The sequence below is a fragment of the Phaseolus vulgaris genome, chromosome 6 (assembly GCF_000499845.2).
Source record: "Phaseolus vulgaris cultivar G19833 chromosome 6, P. vulgaris v2.0, whole genome shotgun sequence".
NCBI lineage: Eukaryota > Viridiplantae > Streptophyta > Magnoliopsida > Fabales > Fabaceae > Phaseolus > Phaseolus vulgaris.
In genome coordinates this window covers 21,151,405-21,174,346 of record NC_023754.2, presented here as the reverse complement: position 1 = coordinate 21,174,346, position 22,942 = coordinate 21,151,405, and the positions used below count along the sequence as shown (strand labels likewise).

Sequence of the window (22,942 nt, the reverse complement as noted above, 5' to 3'; positions counted from 1 at the left end):
TGGAACCAATCCATGGTCTCATTACTTATTCTAATTACTTTTTTTAACACCATCAACTTGTCTTCTTTTTTAGTTTTTCAAATTATTTAAAATGAAACTCTTAGATTTTCTTTTCATCTAAAAATCCTAAAACTAGTATAATGATTATTAAGAATTGAGTTTAAGAGCAATTAATTTTAATCAGATTAGTTTTATTCTTTTATAAAGTGGACTTTAAACTTAACTCAACTCCCATAAAACTGACTCATAAGGTGAGATTTGCACCTACTTATATATAATGAATTGTTTTCATCTTCAATAGATATGTGATCTCCAACATATTTTTATTTAGATGTGTTTGTAGAACTTAAAATTGATGTTTGAACTATTTTTTTTATGAAAGTTATCGAGTTTTATGGTTAAAAATTGGTCATATTTAATATTAAATCATTAATAATTATAGAATAATTAAATAAACATAAAATAAAAATAATAATTAGATGTTAAAAATATTTCAGGTAAGTATTTATAGATATGTATAATGTCTACATAACGGTTAAATGCATAAAAATTAAATTATAATATCGTATTAAAAATTGATTTTTTACACAAAATTGATTTATATAGGAAGATAATTAATGCAAAAAAATGTTTTAAATCAAAGATAGGTCGAAAAAATTGTAATAATTTTTAAAAAAAATCCTTACATCCCCAATGAATGGGTTAAAATATTATAGGGAGATTTGAAAGAAGGAATATTTATTGACATAGTATGAGGTGTCACTGAGTCACTGCGGATAGACATCACACAACTGTCTGTCTCATTAGGGCAATCTTAGGTTGGATTTCAACTTTTCTTTTTTCTTCTTAATAATCAAATTAATAATTAAATATATTTACGACTTAACGTTGTTTGGATGGCGTGCCGTGCGAAAAAATTAAGAATCGAAAAAAATATTAAAAAAAATCGCATGGAACATATATTTATTATTACTTGGAACGTACTATATATTCAATTTATCAAATGAAAAACGCATTCTTTAACCGATATTAAAATTTATTTAACTAACAAATACTTTAGTCAAATTAAAAGTATTTGTTAAACTATTTTATTTCACTAATTTGTAACTTTTTAGTTACAGTCTTTTTTACAAGTTATAACTACTGTTTTATTATTTTATCATATTTTATATATAATTTTACTTTTACCCTCTTTCACATATTACGATTGAAATCTCTTTTAATATTAGACTCAGAATTAAAATCATTTTTACACAAACCACCGTTTGAGCCTCATTTTATCTTCATTAGAGAATTAAATAGTTAATTAAAGGTTTGATTATTAATTATCGATTTTAAAATTTGGAACTAATCGGGGTTTTCTCCCTCAATTAAAAAATTGTTTTGAACTACCAAATTTAGAAAATATATTTGGTCCTTAATTTGGAATATGGAGAGTAATCTTTATAAACAAAAGAGTTAAATCATCTAAGCGCGTTTTTCAGTGAACAAAACTAGTAAAAATGAGAAGGTTTAGATTCAATTTTTAAAACTCATTCATACTGGACTTAAACAAAATATTGTCATCTTAATAAATTTTGTGGAAATTCAGTAAAAATGTATGTTAAAATTTCAAAATTTTCTCTTATATGATAATTTTTAAGATTATTTTTCTTTCGATACATTTTTGTAAGATAGTGTGCATAAGTTAAAATGCTACATCTATTTTTTTTATTTTATAATTTATTTTTTATTATGTTCTCAAAACGAGGTTGGCTTTAACAGAAAGATTGTCTTTTTTTGTTTGGTCGGTTTACTCTTCTCTCTCTTCTCGAAATGATCTTTGTGTTCTCCTTTAGCTGCTCTACTCCTCATCTTCGTGAACTCCCGGATGATGACGTACATGATTCTTGAAATCTGTGTCTATTTATATGATTATTATGAACCCTTTGTTATTGGGATAAATTAGGATTTTGGATTATGATTAAGATTGTATTACCTAATGGTTGACCAGTGATTAGTCTTGTTAATTTTCTGTTTAGGTGTGATGATTTTAGTCGTGTCGGTCGGCCTTGACCGCGTGTTGGGCCTCCAGGTATCGTACAGACTCGACCGGTACATATTAATATGTTGTAAATAATTTTTAAAATAAACAAATAAAATGTTTGGTGCTAATTAGTCCTTAATAATTTTGGTTAATACAATAATTAAAAACAGAATCTATGTTAGAAGGCCTTAAATAATTTAACACTTATTTTAAATTTTCATTCATAAAGACTATCATTTAATTTTAAAATCACAACTAATTGTTATATATAATTAATTTGATATTTTGTTTGGGATCAACTGAGAGTCAGACAGAAAGAGAGATTTATTTATATTTTTAGTGTAAAAATCATTTTTGAATGTTTAGAAATAAGGATCTGGTTGGGCAAGAATTCAGATGTCACTGTCATTATATTCTTTTTAAGTTTTTGAGAATATATATGATAACTCTTGGAAATAATTTTTTAGAATAAATTTTTTGAAATGAGTTTTCTGAAACACATAAAATGCATTCTTGGAATAGAGTTTTCATAACATAATTTCGAGAACGAGTTTTTCTATGATAGTTTCTGAAACATACTTTATTTATGGAATAACTCTTTTTCTTCTTCTTTCTTCCAAAGAGTGTAACGGAGATGAAAAATAGAGGTGTAGGTAGCAGCGAAGTGGCAGCAGTGACGGCTGTGCGGTGCATGAGAGAGGATATCTAGTCTTTTTCTCTTAATATAGAGGTACAGTTAGTAATTCTGGAAATGAAGTAAAGCCCAATTTTTCTGGGTTCTATTTGGGCCGTTATTTAAATCTAGTGATTTGGAAATAGTATAATACACCGGGCGAATTGCTGAGCATACCACCTTCGACTTATTTCAAATTCCGAATTGAAACTTGTATTAAAAGGTAATCCCAAGATTCGCATCTACAGGTAAAATAGAAATGTGAAGAGTGATTGTTTTTAACAGTCTTGTTATTATTAACTAGGTGGATTTTACATGTGTTGTATATTCAATAAATTATTATTCAAAATATTAATCGAGTATTAATTTTGTTATGATAATAAAGTAATAATAATAATAATAATATTTACAGAAATATATTGTTTTATATTTAATTATATTTTATAATATGAATGGACTAATATTAAATATTAATTTATTACCAGTATATACTGAAATTTATTTAATAACAAGTGTTTGACTGTATATAATAGACTAATAAAAAGTAAAAATGTCCAATTATGAATAAGAGGTCAAATAACTATTCACAGCTAAAAAAAATATGTACATACTCAAGTATCTTGGATTATTTTGATAAATTGGTTATTATTAAAAAAAGTCAATTATTAATTATACTACAAATTAAACTTAACAAATATCTCATCTTAGTTATGTTTAGTGTAATAAAATTTATAATAAATCTCCGGTGAAATTATATTTTATCTTTATCCGATGTAATAAAAATGATATAAAAATGATGAAAACATGGAACATTCACACAAACTTTGCAATAGACACGCAAAAAACAAAAAAAAAAAGTGCAAGAACCATGACTCAATGAAAATCACGTGGTGAAATAGCAATTCAATCAACTTAACCAATTAACTACAACCAAAATATATAAGCACGGTAGATTTTAAATTTAATTCAACAAAAATTAAATTTAAAATTAAAATTTACATGTGTTTATGTATTATGAATTAATCATGTGAGATGTGCGAGAAACACTATTATTATCTCTAATGAAGTGAATGAAAAGTGTAATAAAAAGTAACAGGAATGTGGTATTTAGGTGCTGCAATGTGAAAGAAGTATTATTGAGTTGTGATGAAATGACAGCTCAAAAGTGAAAGTACTTATTGTTTGTTTGTGTTAATATTTGAAATTTGAAATTTGAAATAAGAGAAAAGGAAGGTGCAGCATACATACATTAATCCAAATCCAATTCACAGTGACAACATTTTTTGTATTAAATGATTTTATAATTATGATAAATGAGAATGAAGAATAAAAACAAAAAGAGGAAGTTGCATTCCAACACTCATTTGCTTTCTCTCCGCTTTCGCCTTCTGTTTTCTTCTTTTCACTCACTTTTTAAGCACTTCAAACAACCATGTTACATCTTTGAATATACTTTTTTTTAAATATTTATAAAAAATAAAATTAGTTTTGATTTTTTTTTAAAAACTTATTTTAACCTAAACATAGATTAATTTTAATTTATGACAGTTTATTTATTTTAACGTTTTGTTTAAATAGAACTGATGTTAGTTTTGTAGTTTTGAATCGAAAACAAAAACAGAATGATGAAACATCAACGTTACAGAAGTTCATATAACTATAATTACGTTGTATCCTTTGAAACTATTAAACAATTAGTCTATGACTAATAACAGTTTATTGTTTCAAATTTTGACATAATAGCGTTTATCCTCGATCAACTCATTCACAAATGTTATTAATATTATTTCAATTTAACATTCAATACTTGATTTGTTCAAAAAGTAGGAAAATTAGTTTGAATTTTTTGTAAATAACCACAAATTAGAATATACAATAAAAGACTCAAATTACAGTAAACAAGTTCTCTTATTCATCCTGATCAATTTATTTATAAGTCCTGGTTATTTATTAGTTATCTTCTAAATCTTAACTAATTTAATTTAATCTTTGAAATTTTTCTTAATTGATTTCACGTACTAAAAAAAAATATAACTTTATATCTTATATTCTAAATCTTAATTAATATTGTTTAATCTTTCAAACTCTTGATTTCAATTACCACAAAAAAATATAATATTATCTTTTATCTTATAAATCTTAACTAATATCATCTAATCTTTCAAACTCTCATAAATTAATTTCAAATACCATAAAAAAATATAATATTATCTTTTATCTTATAAATCTTAACTAATATCATCTAATATTTCTAACTATCCTCAACTGATTTCAAGTACTATAAAAAAATATTATCTCTTATCTTCTAAATATTAAATAATATTATTTAATCTTTAAAATTCGAATACACGGTTAATGATTAATAAATATAATATTATCTCTTATCTTCTAAATATTAAATAATATTATTTAATCTTTAAAATTCGAATACACGGTTAATGATTAATAGGCTTACACTCTTTAAATAAACTATATTCCTTTTTAATAGGAGATAAAGATATAAATAATATTTTTAATATTTCTACTATGTAAAATATAAATGGTTGATGCAAAATTATTGATTATTTTATTGAATTATTTTAAAATACAATATTACATTATCTCATTTATTATAATATTATCCAAACTTTTTTATTTGAAATTAGAACATTGAAGGTCATTTGAAGTAATAGGATCAATTTATAATTAATAATTATAATTTTTTATTCTTTAATTAATTAATTTAATACACAATCTCTTCTAGATATACTTTTTATACCTTTTAATTGTCAGATTTTTTTTTTATTCTACATACCTGCGTTTAAAGTTTAAGATAATATTAACTACATTTAAAAAATATAATGCTAATTTAATTTGTAATTAATTTATACATATGTAATTATTATGATAAAAGATAAAATAAATATCATCATATAACTATTCTATTTAGATTATGAAAATTTATTATACTTTTATGGTAAAATAAATCTAAACAACACCTAAAAAGTAAGAATACCTTTTATTGTTACAATAAATATTCAAAATATTTTAATATGCATTTAATATTAAAAATCAAGAAATATACTTAAAGATTAAATGCGTGGAGGTATTAAAAATATAAAAGTAAATTTTGTTGATAAGAAGGATATTCTTTAATATTAGGCATTTAATAATTTCCAATAATGCTTTTATGTTATTTATTCTTTAACTGATGCATCAATTTTAAATAAAAAGGAGTTACTTATTTACTTAAACTATTGATTAAACAGCTATTCTTTTTTTCCTACAAGTATTTTTTTTTGAATTGGAATTGTTTTATGCACGATAAATTTATTAATTCTATAACAACTATTTTAAAAATTAGATATGATTTTAAAAATAATTCTATCATACATATTAATGTACTTGTAAAAAGAGTGAAGTATTTATTCATAACCATTGCTGTATCTATTTATAAATATTAACTATAATTATATTAAATGAAAAAATCTATATTTAATATCTTAAAAGATAAGTAAAAGATTTAGAATTATTGTTTTTTTCATGAGAAAATGTAGAAAGAGAATGTAAAATTTAGTTGTGTTTTTCCTTAGCCTCCAATGGATCTAATAGATAGGAAGAAGTGATACATGAGTGGTTCTGGCTTCACATAGTGGCACTTTCTTCTATATATAGCATTCACTCCCACCACACACAAACACATGCACTTCAAACCCACCACCATTCTCCATTCTTCTTCTTCTACAAATCCTTTTCACTTTCATTATCAGGTATTCTTCTTCCCAAATTCCATCTCTTCCACCCTTAACTTATAATAATGTCTTATCACTCTCTCATGTTTCATGTTATCCCTATATACTTTTCTTTAATCTCATTACTTGCCACCTATTTCGGTACTAATATTTTGCAAATTTTGTGTTTCTGGCGAGTTAATGTTGTTTGCGTGCACCCTTTAATTATTTTATTGCTTTTTCATAATGTTGTCCCGTTCCATGTGCCCTTGATTGGGTTATGTTCTTCTTCTAATATCTGTTGGTTTGGTTGTCATCTCCCAAGGTTGTGTATCTGTGTCTCTGTCTGGTTCTTCCTTAAAGACAGCAACTTGTATGGTGAAATTGTTGTTTCTGGTCACGTTTTATACCTTTCTGACTAATTCATTCACGTGGGGTGCAGCATGGGAAGTTCCGGAGCCAACGACTATGGAGCATACACTTACCAAAACCTTGAGAGGGAACCTTACTGGCCCTCTGAAAAGCTCAGAATTTCCATCACCGGGGCTGGTGGTTTCATTGCCTCACACATTGCACGCCGTCTCAAGACTGAGGGGCATTACATCATTGCTTCTGATTGGAAGAAAAATGAGCACATGACTGAAGACATGTTCTGCCATGAGTTCCATCTTGTTGATCTTAGGGTCATGGATAACTGCTTGGCAGTTACCAAGGGTGTGGATCATGTTTTCAATCTTGCTGCTGATATGGGTGGAATGGGTTTTATCCAGTCAAATCACTCAGTCATTATGTACAACAACACCATGATTAGCTTCAACATGATTGAGGCTGCTAGGATCAATGGTGTTAAGAGGTGATTTAATTTGAACAAACATGAGTTCTGCTGTCACTTTCAATCGCATAATAGTCTTTATCTGTGTCATTATTAAAGGTCTTTTATTTTTGCTTTTCTTTTAGGTTTTTTTATGCTTCCAGTGCTTGTATCTACCCTGAGTTTAAACAGTTGGAAACAAATGTGAGTTTGAAGGAGGCTGATGCCTGGCCTGCTGAGGTTTGTTGCTGACCCTTTAATTAGTTGTTCAAGTTATGCTGGTTATTAATTTGTATACTTAAGAGTTTAGCAAGAACTTGTTTAATTTTTTGACTTTTTTCTAGCCACAAGATGCATATGGGCTAGAGAAGCTTGCAACTGAAGAGTTATGCAAGCATTATAACAAGGACTTTGGAATTGAGTGCCGCATTGGGAGATTCCATAATATATATGGTCCTTATGGGACATGGAAAGGTATGTTCTTGACTGAATTGCTAGATTTTGCAGCTGTCATATATATAAGTCGATATAGTTGTTGGCATTTTTATGTAGCCCTTTTGGATTTAAGAGTTTGTTGCTATGTTGTTTGTCATACAGGGGGAAGGGAAAAGGCTCCTGCTGCATTTTGCCGGAAGACTCTTACATCCAAAGACCAATTTGAGATGTGGGGAGATGGATTGCAAACAAGGTCCTTCACCTTCATTGATGAGTGTGTTGAAGGTGTACTCAGGTATGCATTGCTGATTTTGTGGCTAATGATTATTACATCTAAAATTAATGACTTATTTCCAGGGTTTATCATTTTAAAATTTGAACTATACATACATTTTTTTTATGAATGAATCCTGAGAATTAATCCAGAAGTGTGCATAGATTGGGAAGAAACATTATTATCTCAATCAACATTTACCGAATTTAATGGAAGCAAGAGTGATTGAAGTGACTTTACAAGATTAAGATTTGCCTATTTTGTTGTATAGTATTTGATCAAATCAGTCCTATATTAGCTTCTTTTATGTCTTCTGCTGGTTAGTTCTAATTCCTTGGTAAGATTTAAATAACAGTGCTGGTTCTTTTTGGTGCTTAGATTGACAAAATCAGATTTCCGGGAGCCAGTGAATATTGGAAGTGATGAAATGGTCAGCATGAATGAGATGGCTGAGATTGTTCTTAGCTTTGAGGACAAGACTATACCAATATACCACATTCCTGGTCCAGAAGGTGTTCGAGGACGTAATTCAGACAATACATTAATCAAAGAAAAACTTGGTTGGGCTCCAACTATGAAGTTGAAGGTATTATTATTACTTTAACTGTGTGAAATCACCAAGTTTTTTATTTATACACTTTATACACTGTTCTCTCTAATGTGACTCTGTAAAATTATCTTTCCTTATATACTATCTGATAAATTTCCTACCCATTTTGATTTACTTATCAACATTATATTTTCCTTTCACACTTTCTGAAAGTGTAACAGGGTTAAATCAAAGATTTTGTTTTACTTATAGTACGTCAATTGTCATTGTAGGATGGACTGAGAATCACATACTTTTGGATCAAAGAGCAGCTTGAGAAAGAGAAGGCAGCTGGTGTTGATTTATCAGTGTATGGATCATCCAAAGTGGTGCAAACTCAGGCTCCTGTTCAACTGGGCTCCCTTAGGGCTGCAGATGGCAAAGAATAAAGTCACTAATGTATGGATTTCATAATAAAGTAATAAGGGAGTGTTGGAAGTGAAGGGTTAGTTTATATTACTAGTTTACAATCACTTTGATCAGCAGATGATAAAGAGTAGATTGAATAGTGCATCAGTTAAATGTTTCAAGTATGTTGCTATTAGGTAGAAATTTGGTTTTGGAATTTGATATGTATTTGAGACATATGTTGTTATGCTCTCTATGTTATGTAGTAGTTGGTCTGAACTAATAACTGCTGTTTAAGGGGATGTTATTGCATTCAAAATTCTAGTTTATGTTGAGTCTAAATATATGATTTATAATCATACATATTCCTTCTGCACTATACTAAATTTAACTGAATTCAGTTTTTTTTTTCTAATCAAACTTGGAGTTTATTTTGATAATTTGTGCAATCAAAGTTGTTAATAAAGGTTGATACTCCTCCCAAACTTTTCTAGAAAAAAAAATATTCCTTTTATCTCATAATAATTTATTATTATTATTTTTTTTAGAGTGTTTTTACACAGATAAGATAAAATAATAAATAATAAATTATTAAAATTAATTTTATCATAATTAATTTAATTAATTTAGTGTTCCATAAATTAACTAGTGTGGTTTGTTTTTTACGGGATAAAGACAAACAAACTTGAAGAGGGTTCTCTTTTCTAAAAATGGTGGTTCTTGTATAGTTTTATTAAATATTATGACTACTTGTATCATTGTAGTAATGAATAGCAAGAATAAAATTTCAAAATTCGTTAATAATAAAAGTTAATTTGGTTAATTAGTAATATTTTTTGAAAAATTTAACTAAACTATTTTTATTAGTACGTGTAATTATGTTAGAAAACATTATAAGAGAAAATATACATAAAAATGATTTTTTATGATTATTGTGAAATAGAAAGTATATTATTTTAATTATTCTTATAATATCAAAGAGTTATTAGAAAAATGTATACTCTTAATAATTTGTGCTTGTAGGAGAACAAAAGGAATAGATAGATGGGGAGAAACTAGTTAATATAAAAATATTGTAAAATATTTTTGATGGAATATATATTTCTTGGTAACAGTATGAAATTTGAAATATTAATTATATATATTTTTTAATTTTAAGTTAAAACCTGAAATGAATATAAAGAAGAAATTTAATTTTAAATTTTTAACTTTGTACTTTCTATTTTATTAATTTTTTCTCTCAAATTTTTTTATTTTTAAGATTACAACAACAATTTGGTCTTTCTTTTTTCTGAGATTGATATCGTATCACTGTACTTGGTTGTAAATTGTCATCAATTAATATTTATTTATTAATGTTGTGAGTGTTAATTGAGTGTAAAGATTGCACTTTAATTCCATTTTAAAAAACAAAGAAATTGATTAAGTATTTTATTAATTGAAATCAAATGTAATAAAATAAATAATATTAAAAGTAGTTAAACCTTAACTTCTTAATTGAAAATATTAGTATGAAAAACACAGTGGGGACAAAAATCAGTGTCCTATGTTAGATGTTTTCCTGTATGAAAACTCTTTGATGTGACAGACAAGATTTAGAAAACACTTAATGTCTTTTTTTTCTTCTTTTAATAATTTGAATTGAGGTTTTGTTTAAGTGAGAGTATGAGATTTTAAATTGTTGCAAAGTGAGTTTTAGTTGAAAAGAAAAGTGAAGGAAGGCTTGGGCCAAGAAAAAGTGTCATACTCGAGGCTGCTTCTTCCTGCACCTCCATACCTTCTTGTGCCACCCCCATAAACTTTTCTTATTCCAAAAATATCCTTTTCAATATTTCGGATTACATAATCCGGAAGTCTTTTTTTAGATTCAAAATTAGCTTCTGGATTATGTAATCCGGAAGTCTTTTGTGATTAGCTTCTGGATTACATAATCTGGAAGTCTTTTCCATACATAAGATTAGCTTCCGGATTATGTAATCCGGAAGTCTTTTTTTCAGATGTGTGATTAACTTCCGGATTACATAATCTGGAAGTCTTTTCTAAATATGAATTTGGCTTCCGAATTATGTAATCCAGAATTTATCCAGATTACATAATCCATAGGCTTATTATTTCAAATCCAAGGGGCGAAAAAAAAAAATAAAATAGTATTTTCATATTTAGTATGGGGTGGCACAAGAAGGTATGGAGGTGTAGGAAAAAAGAGTCCATACTCGATGTGGGACTCTTGAATTGGGCACTGGGCTTTGGGTTTTTGTTACTATGTTTGGTGATTCTGCAACTTTTTAACTAAAAATTAGAATGTCTCCTTGCACTTCCATAGGTTATTCTCTCAATCAACTCAACGTGAAAATATATTTTTATTTTTCTTGTGCCATTCCAAGTACTAGTTTCTAGATTATATAATCTGGATACGCATTTGAAAAAAAACTTCTGAATTACATAAGTTAAAAAATATTTTCAAATTATATAATTCGAAAACTAATTCTGAATTACATAAGTTAAAAAATATTTTCAAATTATATAATTCGAAAACTAATTGAAAAAAGATTTCTAAATTATTAATCCAAAAACTAATTACAAATATAAAAAAAAACTTAGAAAATACGAAAATTTCACGTGACTGAAGAAACACTCTTAAAAACTTCCTTTGTGCTTTGGAATGTAAGAACAGCAAAGTAGTGAACATTTTGTGATGATGTTGTCGGAAATGACGCATTTGTGAGGGGTCAACGTTTGGGGTAAACATTGGGACCTAGGAATCAGTCCTATAACGTGAAGCACAAGCACGCTAAAATTACTTTTCAGTTTTCATTTTGTCTATAGCTATAAATTTGTTGGGACCACCCACTTTCATCTCCAGGTCCTAATCCCTCACTTTTTTTCCATCTCATTCTCTTTCTTCCACAAGATCAATTAGCCAAAAACAAAATAAAAGAAGAAATATTTTTTAACAAAAAATGAATAAAAATAAAAATAAATAACTTTAACAAAAAGTGAATAAGGGAATAAATTTTGAAAAGTTATAAATAGATTTATTTGAATATATAGTTGTAAAAGGAACATTTTTCTTTTAAACTTTGAAATTTAATCTTACTACAATGTTATGTGTGGTGAAAGATGTTCCTTTATTTATGTATGTTTTAAAATTTTAATTTTAGTGATATAGAACTTAAAAATGTTGTTAGATATTTTATTTAATTTAATTGTGTTTAACCTCTTTTATCAATGATATATTTGTTATTTTTATTCTGAGTGACTGTGTATGCGAAGGGATTAGACTTTCAAATAACTTAACACATTAACTTATCTTATATACTATTTATTAAACTGAGAAGGATAACTTATAATTGATGATATTTTTTAAACAATCACATTTTTATAAAAGATACAATTTATTCAAGAGATTGATTATTATGCAAAAGATTAAGTGAAACTTTTAACTTTGGTTTAGACAAAATTTAGAATTTATGTTTTTTCCTAGTAAGAATGAGAGTTTCATTTTAAGAAATCTGCATGATAAAATAGTTCATTAAATATTATCGCATGATATACTAGTAAAGTAATTTCTCATTTAATTGGAGAACAAATCTAAGCATTTTTTTTTTTGGTTTTTATGCGAAATATTGGTGGTTGGATATTAAATATAGGATTGATTTTGTTTTTTTACCTACCTCTCCTCCATTAATATTAATGAATAGATGAGTATAATACTTCAAATTTTTTCTTTCTATCCATTTACAGGTCCAGAAAAGAATCCTCCCCTTCAAACCAAATAAGAAAATTTTATCCTCCCATTCTCTCTTTGACCTAAATAATGTTATACATAATTGTTTTTTTTATCAACACAAGTTTATTGAATATCTACTGAGTTTAAATAATTCATAAATTATATAATTTATTTGCTCCTTTATTCGTGACTTTTTCTCCTGTTTACTACTGCCATTAATATTTTAAGTCGTATAGGCAATTGCTTTTATTTAAAAACATTAAAGTGTTAAATGTCAATTACAGGTTTATATCTTAATAAAAATAAAACATTTTTTTTTCATTTCTCCTTGATTCATGCAATTTTTTTTTATGTTTGAAGTTGGCGTTGTCAGCACAGATATAATCACCACTTACCTTCATTTAAAATTTTACATCAATCAAATAATTTTGAAAGAAAATTACCTGCATCGGTTAAAAGGCCCATGAGCATGTTATTTAAGGCACCCCCACAATTCACATTAAGTAAAAATCATTATACAGTATACATATATATATTGCTGAAGTTTGGCTGCCATAGGGGGAAGGGGTGCGAATCCCAAATGTTCTGTAATGAGGCAAAGTTTCAAACATTACATATGAAATGTGGTCCTTTAGCTCAACTCATCTTCAACATATGACAAGTCCTGTTGCACAGGATTAGCCTCAAGTTGCTCTGCGAATTTTTGGAGTATATCCTTCACAAGTTTGGCCAGCTTTTCTTTATCTAATTCGTCACCATCTTTTTCTTTTGTTATTACATCATCAAAGACACCGTCATAAAGAAGAACAGCTGCCACCTCAGCTTGAAGTAGCGGTAGACCCAATTCCTTTGCGTTTTTCTCTAGGTAGCTCCTTATTATTTCGGTGCTACTTGAGCCATCCCTTGCATCCACTTTTTCCCGAAATACCTTCTCCACTATGGTGTTCAATTCCTGTTCATTGGCTAATAACTACAGCAATGTCCACAATGAAAGTTGTTTACATAAGAGTGTGCTGGATGGTGGGGAATAGGTACACGCTTTAATGAGTTTTTATGCATTTCAATGATGATGATTTATTTTTTATAAACTAAAAGGATGATCAGTCTTCAATTTGAAAAATGAAGATAGTATGGTGAGAATCTATACATATATTGGAAAAAAAATTGAAACATAGTATTTTTAAATAATATATGAAAGATACCTGTCTTAGCTTAGAGCCATTAAGTACTTGAATATTCCGGATAACAACAACATTCTCTTTCGAAAGTTCCTCCTCTAGATCTTGCATCACAGACTGCAGAAGCTGTGCAAACTGTGCCTGGCCCAATTTTTCTTCTCCATCCGCCCCATGTTTTCTCAACAAATCATTTAGCTTTGGAAATTCTGTTCATTTATGCTAAAAAGGTCAGTATTGTCCGACCCCATGTATATAGTGCTGACAAACATATTAAATAAATCCTAGATATCGTAATAACAGCACAATGTTGTGGCCAGTTTCAAACAATGGAAAATATACTTTATAATTCCTTTAAATGGATATAAATGTGTGCATTCTAACACATTATCTACGATTAATAGAATCATAATCTAAGAATTTCCAAAGCCAAAGAACATAGATATACCTACTACAAATCAAGCTAAATTCTACATTGGCAAATGGAAGACAAGACATTAACACAGATAACAATCACCATCGTAGGTATAAAAGGTTAAAACCATGTTGGATAACATGTGGCCTGTGAGGAAGTTAAAGCCTCCTTAATTGAGGCCCAAAAATAGAACTGTAGAAGTCAGTACCCGATTATAAAAATCCAAGGGATAAGTATTTGGTGTCCTATCCTAGCCTTGATCAGCTATACACTTTGGCAGTTGCTTATCCACAAATGAAATGTTAGATCAAAATACCCATCATAATTTTAATTCACTTTCGGAATTCATTACATCAACCATTCTAAAAGTCTGTTACTGTGATGCAAACTATAGAAACACTGAACTCGGCCAGTTCTAAGCAAGGATAAAATTTTATACATGCCCAAGGGGACTAATCATGGCAAACTAAAATCTTTCATCTTTTCCTAGATATTACATTTTTGTAACCTTATGCCAGTTGGAGGATTTCCTTTTGAAAATTGCAACTCCGTTGAGAAAAATGTTCTTCCACAACAAATCCACCAAAAAAACACTAGATTGCCATATACAATCATAATTCTTGCCTTTATCAATCTAACATAAAGCCGATCAAAGTAAATCTCAGGAGCAAAAGAAAAAAATGCGGAACCCAGATAGAGGAGAAACTCAATGTTCATGCAAGGAAAAAATTTCCATGGATAAAACATGTTATATCTTTTGATTTCGACATGTCTAAATTAATAATCGGATTTGAGACGATGCTTTCACTAAAGAGGACAATGCCAAAAGAGCATATTAACCGAGATAAAATAGGAGTCAATCAAGTGTCTCATACTTTACATCTAACAGTGAGGATCATAAAAAAAGATCATTGATAGTGATGAGAATACGAGATGAACATACAAAATTACACAGAAAAATAGTTATAAGGTACTATACAATAGTTGATTCCCCTGAAATCAAAAATCAAAAACCAAAATAAAGGGCAAAACGAAAAAAATCCTCAAACTAAAAAGTAAAATTAACCTGAGAAAGGAGGAACACCCATCTCAACTCCCATCTGGATAAGAGCATTCCGAATTTCACTCTTGCTGATTTTCCCCTCGTCTTCATCATCTAATTCGGTAAATAGACTTTCTGCTAACATGGCGAAGTCATCCTCATCCTTTAATAACAAACGGAGAGTACTTCCATCCAAGATTGACACAACAAGAGGATTATCTGCATACACACAAATGTAAAACAGCATTCGTTTTTCTTGTAAGGATTTTCAGAACCGATTGTTTGCTCGTAAAAACATAACACGAAAACTAATCCACAAGTTCTACAAATGCAACAACACTATTATCCAAGTCACGTTTCAGTCAAATTCGATCAAACAGGGAACTCAAGAATTTTCTGCTTGGCGGCATTATTTTCTCTGTACTCGACCTATTTCAGTCTTTTCAGCGGCCAGCAACCGAAAAACACAACAACAACAACAGGGGGAGATCTAAGCAATCGCGCACGAGAATTAGTGAAGAAAATAAGAAGACTCTGTGATTTCAACCCAACAAACCAACAAAATCAATTCAGACATACTCCATATGAATGCAAAAAGAGAATAAGCATCCAGGCCACGGATCTAGATACTAAAAATTACGCACTCAATCGATCATCAGTCAGTGAAAAAACTAAGTAACATCCCTTCCTCCTGAGAGAAAAAGGTTAATCTTCACAATTACTATTTTGTTTATTGTTTTTTCAGTTTTCAGCGTGAAGAGGTCGATCGCACGCACAAGTTTACCTACAGTTCGTGAGCAGAAGAAGATAATAAACCTTTGAGTTCATCGGCGATGGCGGTGATGTAGTCTCTGAGAACATCGGATGCCTTGTCGGCGGCGTAGACGGCGGAGCGGAAGGCGTCAGCGTCAGGTGCGCGGAGGCGCGTGAGAGCAGAGGCTTTGACAGAATCGGGTAATGAGAGACGAAGGAGGGAAGAAAAGGCGCGGGAATGAGCAATGTCAAGTATGGCAGCTCCGGTGAACGAACCGTCGCCTAAGGACAGATCGAGACCTCTCAGTTGCGTTCCGTCCAGTACCTGCAATGCTGCGTCTGACATTTTCGACTCTTCGGTTGGAGTGAAGAATACTTCAACTATTTCTTGCTACGCGTCTCTGTCTTTCTCTGAAATCAGATTGAACCAAATCGAATGCTATCAACCCTTTTCCACCTAACAACAAAAATAAAATTCTACATTTTATACTTTTCGTATATAAGGAAATTATTATAATAAATAATATATGCAGCAGCCACGTTAAAGTCAGTTAACAAAATAAATATTAAATGTAAAATTTACTTATTTAATATATTATCATAACTATTTATCACAGTTATGTAATAAATGTAATAAGTAAAAATGTTAATTTTACTTAAGTAGTCGAGTTGTTTTGTTTACGTTTTTCTTTAAAATTCTATCAGAATCCATCGATTTCTTGATATTATATTTCAAAATTTTAAAATTATTTTACAAAATTATGAAATGTTTTTAGAATAATTAAATAAAAGTCGTGAATCAGAAATGAAAAGAAATCAATATTTAGTTAAAAAAGAATTTGATTATATATTTGGGAGTTCCATTCCACCGGTAATACGCGTTTGAACTGAACTAGGAGACACGCATATATTTAATTTCTTAATTAAAACAGTGACATAAGAATCGTGTTTACTTGTCATGAGACGTTTTTTTCTCTCTGAATCAACTAATTTCAATTTTTAAGTGCGCAATGAAAAAAATATCTGAATCAACTCATTACAAATACGCAATCACTTTAAAGTTAAAGAAAACGTTGAATATACATTTGCAATTAATTATCATAAATATTCCGTTTACCCTATAATAAAGGAGTTATTTTTCTGGTGGATCAGTCTATACCAAAATGACTCAAGAATTAGTGGTAAACTTAAACAGTTTTATAGTTTTTGTTTTAATTCTTTTTTAATTAGAAGTGAAGTTTTATTTTGAAATTCATACTAATATTTAAAGGAAATTTTTATTGTGTATATCATCGAAATAAAATTTTAATTCTATTAAAAACTTCTATTGAACTACTTTTAATTTTTTTCTTAATTAAATGGTTAATTATTCCCATTTTCTAGACAATTAATATATTGTATAACGTCCCAAAAAAATTATATATATTATTTTTAAAACAGAAAAAAATATAAATGTTTAACTCTATCTACAATAATTGTTATTGTAGGTAACATAATTTGTTATAATAATTAGAAACAACAATAAGTATAATAGTGAGTTTATAATAATAAATAAGATCATTTGCGAGTTATCATCATTCTCATTCCATAATAATTTAAAGATATAAAATTTATTAGGACAATTTATTATTCTAAGATGTATTTTATTGGTATGTTTTATCATGTACCAAGAGTTAAAATCAATTTCAATTTTTTTTATATAAGAGATGGTTATAGCACTTATTTTTAAAAGTCTAATACAACAGTTATTAATTTTTTAAAATTCAATAAATAATATCATGTATAACTATTTATCATATATTCATATATTTCATATATCTCAACTTAATAACTTTACATGTTTATATATATATATATATATATATATATATATATATATATATATTCAAGTAATAACATCAACTATAATTCAATAATGTTATTATAGAATATACATATTTATTTGAGTGAGACACTCTCACTAAATGAATTATCTTCACACACTAAATATGAAAATACTTTGTGATACTTCACATCACTTATGTGATAACAACTTCAGAGGAGAGAAAAATTGTCTAATATCTTCCTAACTTCAATGTCACAACAAGCATTTGAATGTCCAACCTCTAGGAAGATAATCACCACTAGTTTTTATTGCTTAAATTTTACCATTGTTCTAGCAATATAGCTTTATGAAACTAAGAAACCACAAAAGAAGGAGAATTTTTTGACATTTCTATTGCTTAAACTTTAAGGTAAGGCTTAAATGATGTGTTTTATCGCTTGATCAACCTATTAGACAGTTGAGAAATAGTGCTTTATGTAGCAACAAATTCCATTTACTTAAGCATTATGTCAAAACACAAGATAGATGCAAACTATGTTTCAAGATTTCGTAAAATCTTTTCAAGAATAAAAACAGACGAAGTTTAATGTTGGAAAGACGCACTATGACACAATTTGCTATGAACTATGTTAGGCACAACTTCAAATGGACAAATAAAACGAACTATTTAAAAACCTGAAAAAAGAGTTTTCACAAATCTCTTACTCTTAGAATAGTTCTAAATAAATAACATACAATATAAAATGTCTAAGGTTGAGATTTTTATACACATTATAGTTTAATTTGGTTTGTCTCATAACTGAGACTACATTTCATTGTTAATTAACATATCAACGATCCACTAAGACACACTAACACTACAAGTTACAAAGTAAATACTATTTGAACCCAACCACTTCTTACTAAGAACAAATATTATTTAGATCACAATCACTATTACGAAATGGACTTTAAGCCTAACTCAACCCTATAAAACCGGCTCAATGGGATGAGGTTTGCACCCACTTATATACAATCAAAGGCTCTAATCTCTAGTCGATGTGGGATCTCCAACAATCACTCCCAAATAATATAAATTATTGTTTGAAATCTAGCCACTCCTAACTATGATAAAATATTATTTGAAACAAAGTTAGCTAAACATTTGAGTATTATTTGAATCGCAATTACTCTTAGCTAAACTTGAGTTATGAGACCCAACTACTCAAGACTAAAACACAAAGATTTATAAAAAAATGATTAAAAAATCTAGGATTGCTTACTAAAAAGAAAGATTATATTATAAGTGATTATGCGATGTTAGATATATAGTCATATTAAAACCAATAATTAATTAAGATCAAAAGAATTTGTTGTTATTGAAGAGTTCTCTCAATATTTTTTTTTAAGAGATTTTTTTTTATATAAAACTATAAAAAAAAGGCATTACAAATAGTTTAGAGTCTTTGCGAGAAAATTTGAGTATCTTTGTATTTCAATATTTTGAATTTAAAAAATAAATTGACATAATGTTTTAGAATTTTATCCAAATGAGTTTAACTTCTTATACTTTTCTTAAACTAAACCAAAACATTTTTATTTTCCCTTTATTTCTCTTGTTTCTTTTATCTACCTCCTTCTTTCTTTCTGATTTTTTTAGCGATAGCTGTCTAAACTAGAATCAACAAGTGGATAAACATTACCATTTTAAGTGGAGAAAAAAAATGGAAATCATTCTTCATTGGAACAGTAACACGTAGCATTCCATAAGTTTCATAGCGCTAAAATCCTTATCACTAATTAATTTCCTTTAGTATGAAGTCAAAATCAGCTTCAAATTTTCTCTGCAACTACCAAGCCTCATTCGTTAACAATGAACGCGAATTTAAATTGGGAAACACGAATTTTAGTGAGCAGGAAGATGAGCCAAAATTGGTAGGATAGAGTTCCAAATTGGTGGATAATTCAAGATGTAGAAAGGTGATTGCGCCATCCAAGACAACGTATTGAAACAAAACATGCATGAGTTAACATTTTCTTTTTTTCTTGACTTATACCATTTGAAGTTGAGTCAATGCTCTTGGCTCTCTAACGAAGGAAAAGTCTTGTGTATCGTAAATTTTGTTGTGGTTGAGGCTCTCAAACTTGGCAGGGTCAGCATTCAAAGCGAAAGCCTCTTCCCCATGCACTGCCTTGTCACCCATTTGCAGCGCATCGGTGTGAAGCCTCAGAGGTACAATGGCTCCCACCAGCAAGCAAATCAAGCTTGTCGTAACGAAGTTGAAGATGATCACGAAAACTATGGCCCCCACTTGGATGCCCATTTGTCTTAAACCCGCTCCAGTTGCACCATTCTGGAGGCCATAGGCCAGGCCAATGTATTTTTCCCAATCGGGGACCATGTAGAAGAGACGGCACAGTTTAGGGACGGCGAAGAGGCCGGTGAGGATGCCGCCGAGAGCACCGGCGACGGCGTGGGTGTGGAACACCGCCATGGGGTCGTCGATTTGGTTCAAGAAAGGTACCTTGTCATGGAGGATCATCATTGTGTACCAGGGAACGCTTCCCGAGATCAAACCCATCAAGATCACTGCCCACCCCTGTACAACTCCTGTTTCACTTCACATATGTTGGTGGAAGTTTGAAGGAAGAAAAACCTTAAAAAAGGTTTAGGAAAAAAGGTTCATGCGTGTGTGTACCTGCGGCAGGTGTGATGCAAACGAGGCCCGTGATCATGCCTTGTATGGCTCCGAACACGGTGGGCTTACCAAAGTAGAAAGTGTCAAGTAGAACCCACATCATGATGCTAGCAGCAGCACACACGTGTGTGTTAAGGACGGCCAGAGACGCCACCGTGCTCACCGCAAACGGCCCTCCACCGTTGAACCCACTCCAACCCATCCACAGCAGGCCTGCGCCTGCAAGCCCTACTATCATGTTGTTTGATGGAAACCTTTCTCTCTCCTTCTCACATCTCGGACCCACCTATTCAACAACCTCGTATACCTTAGTCTTAGATTCTTCTTCATCGTAAATAAATGCATATTTCAAAAAGTTTAATTTTTTTTAAAAAACTACAAAATGGAGAAAGTTGAGTAAGAGGAAATGCAGACCCACCCAATAAGCTGCAGTGTAACCTGCTACTCCGGCAGAGAGGTGGATAACATAACCTCCAGAGAAATCAATAACCCCAAGCTGCGCCAACCACCCTTCGGGGCACCAAATGCTAAACGCGGTGACTGTGTAGGAACAAGTAAGCCAAAGAGGAACAAACAGCATCCATGCACGGATGTTCATTCTCCCGAGTAACGCCCCAGCTATGAGGATCAAAGTAATCCCCGCAAACACGCCCTGAAAAAACACCATGGTAGCGGTGGGAAAGAGCCCCAGAAACGCTTTCCCAAGAAGAAAGTCCTGGTCCAGCGCCACCCCTGGTTTCCCCAAGAAGAACACCATTTTCTGGCCGAATGACATGCGGAAACCCCACCCCACCCAGCAGAGAAGAACCGCCGGGAATGCGTAGAAGGCCATGAAAGCGGAGTTAACGGCCCATGTTTTTTTCACAAGGCTTCCGTAGAGAATAACCAGCCCTGGAATGCTTTGGAGACCCACCACCGTCGCTGCCATTAACTGCCACGCATTGTCTCCTTTGTTTAACCATTCTGGGCTCGCCTCGTCTGGCAAAAGGTTCGGAGGAAACTCCATCGATGACCCTATAGCTCCTATGTCTTTGCCTCTAGATTTGGGTGCGCAATGCCAAGGCTCTATGATGCTCAAGTTTATTTGGTGGTTTTATAGAATGAATCTTTTGGGAGTGTTTACGTAAACAATAATCACATCGCTTTGTCATTTTGTTGACTTGGATGAGATGAGAGTATGAGACATTATGAAGCCGGCTTTGATGGTGGACAAGGAAAAATATTTTTTCTTTATTCATTCATTCATCGTATATGCTTCGCGGCATGCACCATCTTTAATTTTGGATGATGTATTGTAATCGAAAATCGGTAGCAAATAATTATACTGTAAAATCCGCATTGTTTTAGAACAATACCACATTTTTCTCAGAGATTAACTGACCATATTTTAATACAGAAAATAAAAGAGCATAAGAAAGAAAGAGGAAGAAGACAACAAGAGTTATAAAGAAAGAGAGAGAACAAACAGAAAAGAGGTAGATACGAATTCGTACCAGGGTTTTGTTTCATCTTATATATACTGAAAAAAAAAGTCATTTAAATCAAATAAAATTTGTTATTATTTTTTTATATTTATTATCTCGTTCATATTTTCAATTTTCTCTCATATACAAGACAAATTATATGATGTTATAGTTTTTTAAGGAACATATATCATAAATGAAAGCTATACAACTCATGTTTGCTGCCATTCAAATTTATTCTCTTTTTTATGAAAAATAATCAAGTAACAACAGTATCAAATTGTAAAACAGTCTTTACAAAAAAAATATCGGTGTAAACCAGCTAATTTTTTTTAACAAAAAATAAATAAATAAAATTAAAATGGATACGGAATGTCCCAACCTTATACAACAACTTAACAAACAACTTTAAAAACAAAGAAAAGTAAAAAACAGAGGTGAGAATTGTAACAGCTGCTGGGCAAAATCTCAGCCCCATCCTACATGTCCCCAAAAGAACTTAAGCCTTCACAATCATGCAGAAATACAAATACAAAGAATGATTGGCACGCTTAAAACGGACCACCTTACCACTACCTATATATTCAATCGAACCTATGCTTCAGCTGCTTGAAACAAGTCCTCCACGTTCTAGTCCAAACACAAAACGCCAAAAAACTGCAGCTTAATGAAAAAGCGAGAACACGTACACTACTACTACTCCTCCTCTACAGCTTTGCATACATTAACCAGCAGCTTACAAGCCCAACTTACGTCATACTCCACACTGTATTTATTGAACCACAGTGTATAGTTACTTAAACCTTGCCTCCAGGACCATCAACCACCAAACTCCCATAAAATCTTTCAAAAGCTTTCCCTCTACTTTCTCCTAAGATGCATGTTATTATGCTCCATTCCTGGTTTACCTGCAACAAGAAAAACTACCTTCCACACCTCTCAACTAATTCACAGATACAGAAAACATGCCATATCAATACGTGTTAATAATTAAA

The 22,942-nt window shown here is 30.3% G+C and overlaps 3 protein-coding genes and 1 long non-coding RNA gene across 5 annotated transcripts; 2 read left to right on the top strand and 2 right to left on the bottom strand.

Moving 5' to 3' along the window:
* The first annotated feature begins 6,269 nt into the window (after positions 1 to 6,269).
* On the top strand, positions 6,270 to 9,208 carry LOC137831802 (GDP-mannose 3,5-epimerase 2). Of its 2 annotated transcripts, none has more exons than XM_068639619.1 (7): positions 6,270 to 6,448; positions 6,852 to 7,262; positions 7,367 to 7,460; positions 7,565 to 7,694; positions 7,818 to 7,950; positions 8,308 to 8,515; positions 8,752 to 9,208. In XM_068639619.1, the coding sequence occupies exons 2-7, from the start codon at positions 6,853 to 6,855 to the stop codon at positions 8,905 to 8,907; spliced, it is 1,131 nt and encodes a 376-aa protein (XP_068495720.1). In that variant the 5' UTR covers positions 6,270 to 6,448; position 6,852; the 3' UTR covers positions 8,908 to 9,208. The 2 variants fall into 2 exon arrangements, with proteins under 2 accessions (XP_068495720.1, XP_068495721.1); XM_068639620.1 differs by lacking the exon at positions 6,270 to 6,448 and adding an exon at positions 6,457 to 6,571.
* A 3,858-nt stretch (positions 9,209 to 13,066) lies between these two features.
* On the bottom strand, positions 13,067 to 16,327 carry LOC137831789 (uncharacterized). Its single transcript, XM_068639598.1, has 4 exons — positions 16,045 to 16,327; positions 15,253 to 15,447; positions 13,799 to 13,980; positions 13,067 to 13,566 (listed from the first exon to the last, which is right to left on the bottom strand). Exons 1-4 carry the CDS (start codon positions 16,325 to 16,327, stop codon positions 13,228 to 13,230), a joined length of 999 nt encoding a protein of 332 aa, XP_068495699.1. The 3' UTR covers positions 13,067 to 13,227.
* LOC137831790 (uncharacterized) lies at positions 13,504 to 16,224 on the top strand. The gene is made up of 2 exons (XR_011084480.1): positions 13,504 to 13,627; positions 15,974 to 16,224. It is a non-coding gene; the product is annotated as an uncharacterized lncRNA (long non-coding RNA).
* A 3,413-nt stretch (positions 16,328 to 19,740) lies between the features above and the next one.
* On the bottom strand, positions 19,741 to 21,490 carry LOC137831787 (ammonium transporter 2 member 4-like). The gene is made up of 3 exons (XM_068639596.1): positions 20,903 to 21,490; positions 20,485 to 20,770; positions 19,741 to 20,396 (listed from the first exon to the last, which is right to left on the bottom strand). The coding sequence occupies exons 1-3, from the start codon at positions 21,488 to 21,490 to the stop codon at positions 19,837 to 19,839; spliced, it is 1,434 nt and encodes a 477-aa protein (XP_068495697.1). The 3' UTR covers positions 19,741 to 19,836.
* Between the last annotated feature and the right edge of the window lie 1,452 nt (positions 21,491 to 22,942).

What these genes read in the sequence shown, in the direction of transcription:
- LOC137831802 (XM_068639619.1), top strand. Translation starts at nt 6,853, where the DNA reads ATGGGAAGTTCCGGAGCCAACGACTATGGAGCATACACTTACCAAAAC. An exon ending in CTGATGCCTGGCCTGCTGAG is followed by an intron (nt 7,461 to 7,564) that starts GTTTGTTGCTGA and finishes ACTTTTTTCTAG; the next exon opens with CCACAAGATGCATATGGGCT. An exon ending in CTCCAACTATGAAGTTGAAG is followed by an intron (nt 8,516 to 8,751) that starts GTATTATTATTA and finishes TTGTCATTGTAG; the next exon opens with GATGGACTGAGAATCACATA.
- LOC137831789 (XM_068639598.1), bottom strand. Translation starts at nt 16,327, where the DNA reads ATGTCAGACGCAGCATTGCAGGTACTGGACGGAACGCAACTGAGAGGT. An exon ending in CATCGCCGATGAACTCAAAG is followed by an intron (nt 15,448 to 16,044) that starts GTTTATTATCTT and finishes GTGTGTATGCAG; the next exon opens with ATAATCCTCTTGTTGTGTCA. An exon ending in ATGGCTCTAAGCTAAGACAG is followed by an intron (nt 13,567 to 13,798) that starts GTATCTTTCATA and finishes ACATTGCTGTAG; the next exon opens with TTATTAGCCAATGAACAGGA.
- LOC137831787 (XM_068639596.1), bottom strand. Translation starts at nt 21,490, where the DNA reads ATGGAGTTTCCTCCGAACCTTTTGCCAGACGAGGCGAGCCCAGAATGG. An exon ending in GTTACACTGCAGCTTATTGG is followed by an intron (nt 20,771 to 20,902) that starts GTGGGTCTGCAT and finishes GTTGTTGAATAG; the next exon opens with GTGGGTCCGAGATGTGAGAA. An exon ending in TTGCATCACACCTGCCGCAG is followed by an intron (nt 20,397 to 20,484) that starts GTACACACACGC and finishes GAAGTGAAACAG; the next exon opens with GAGTTGTACAGGGGTGGGCA.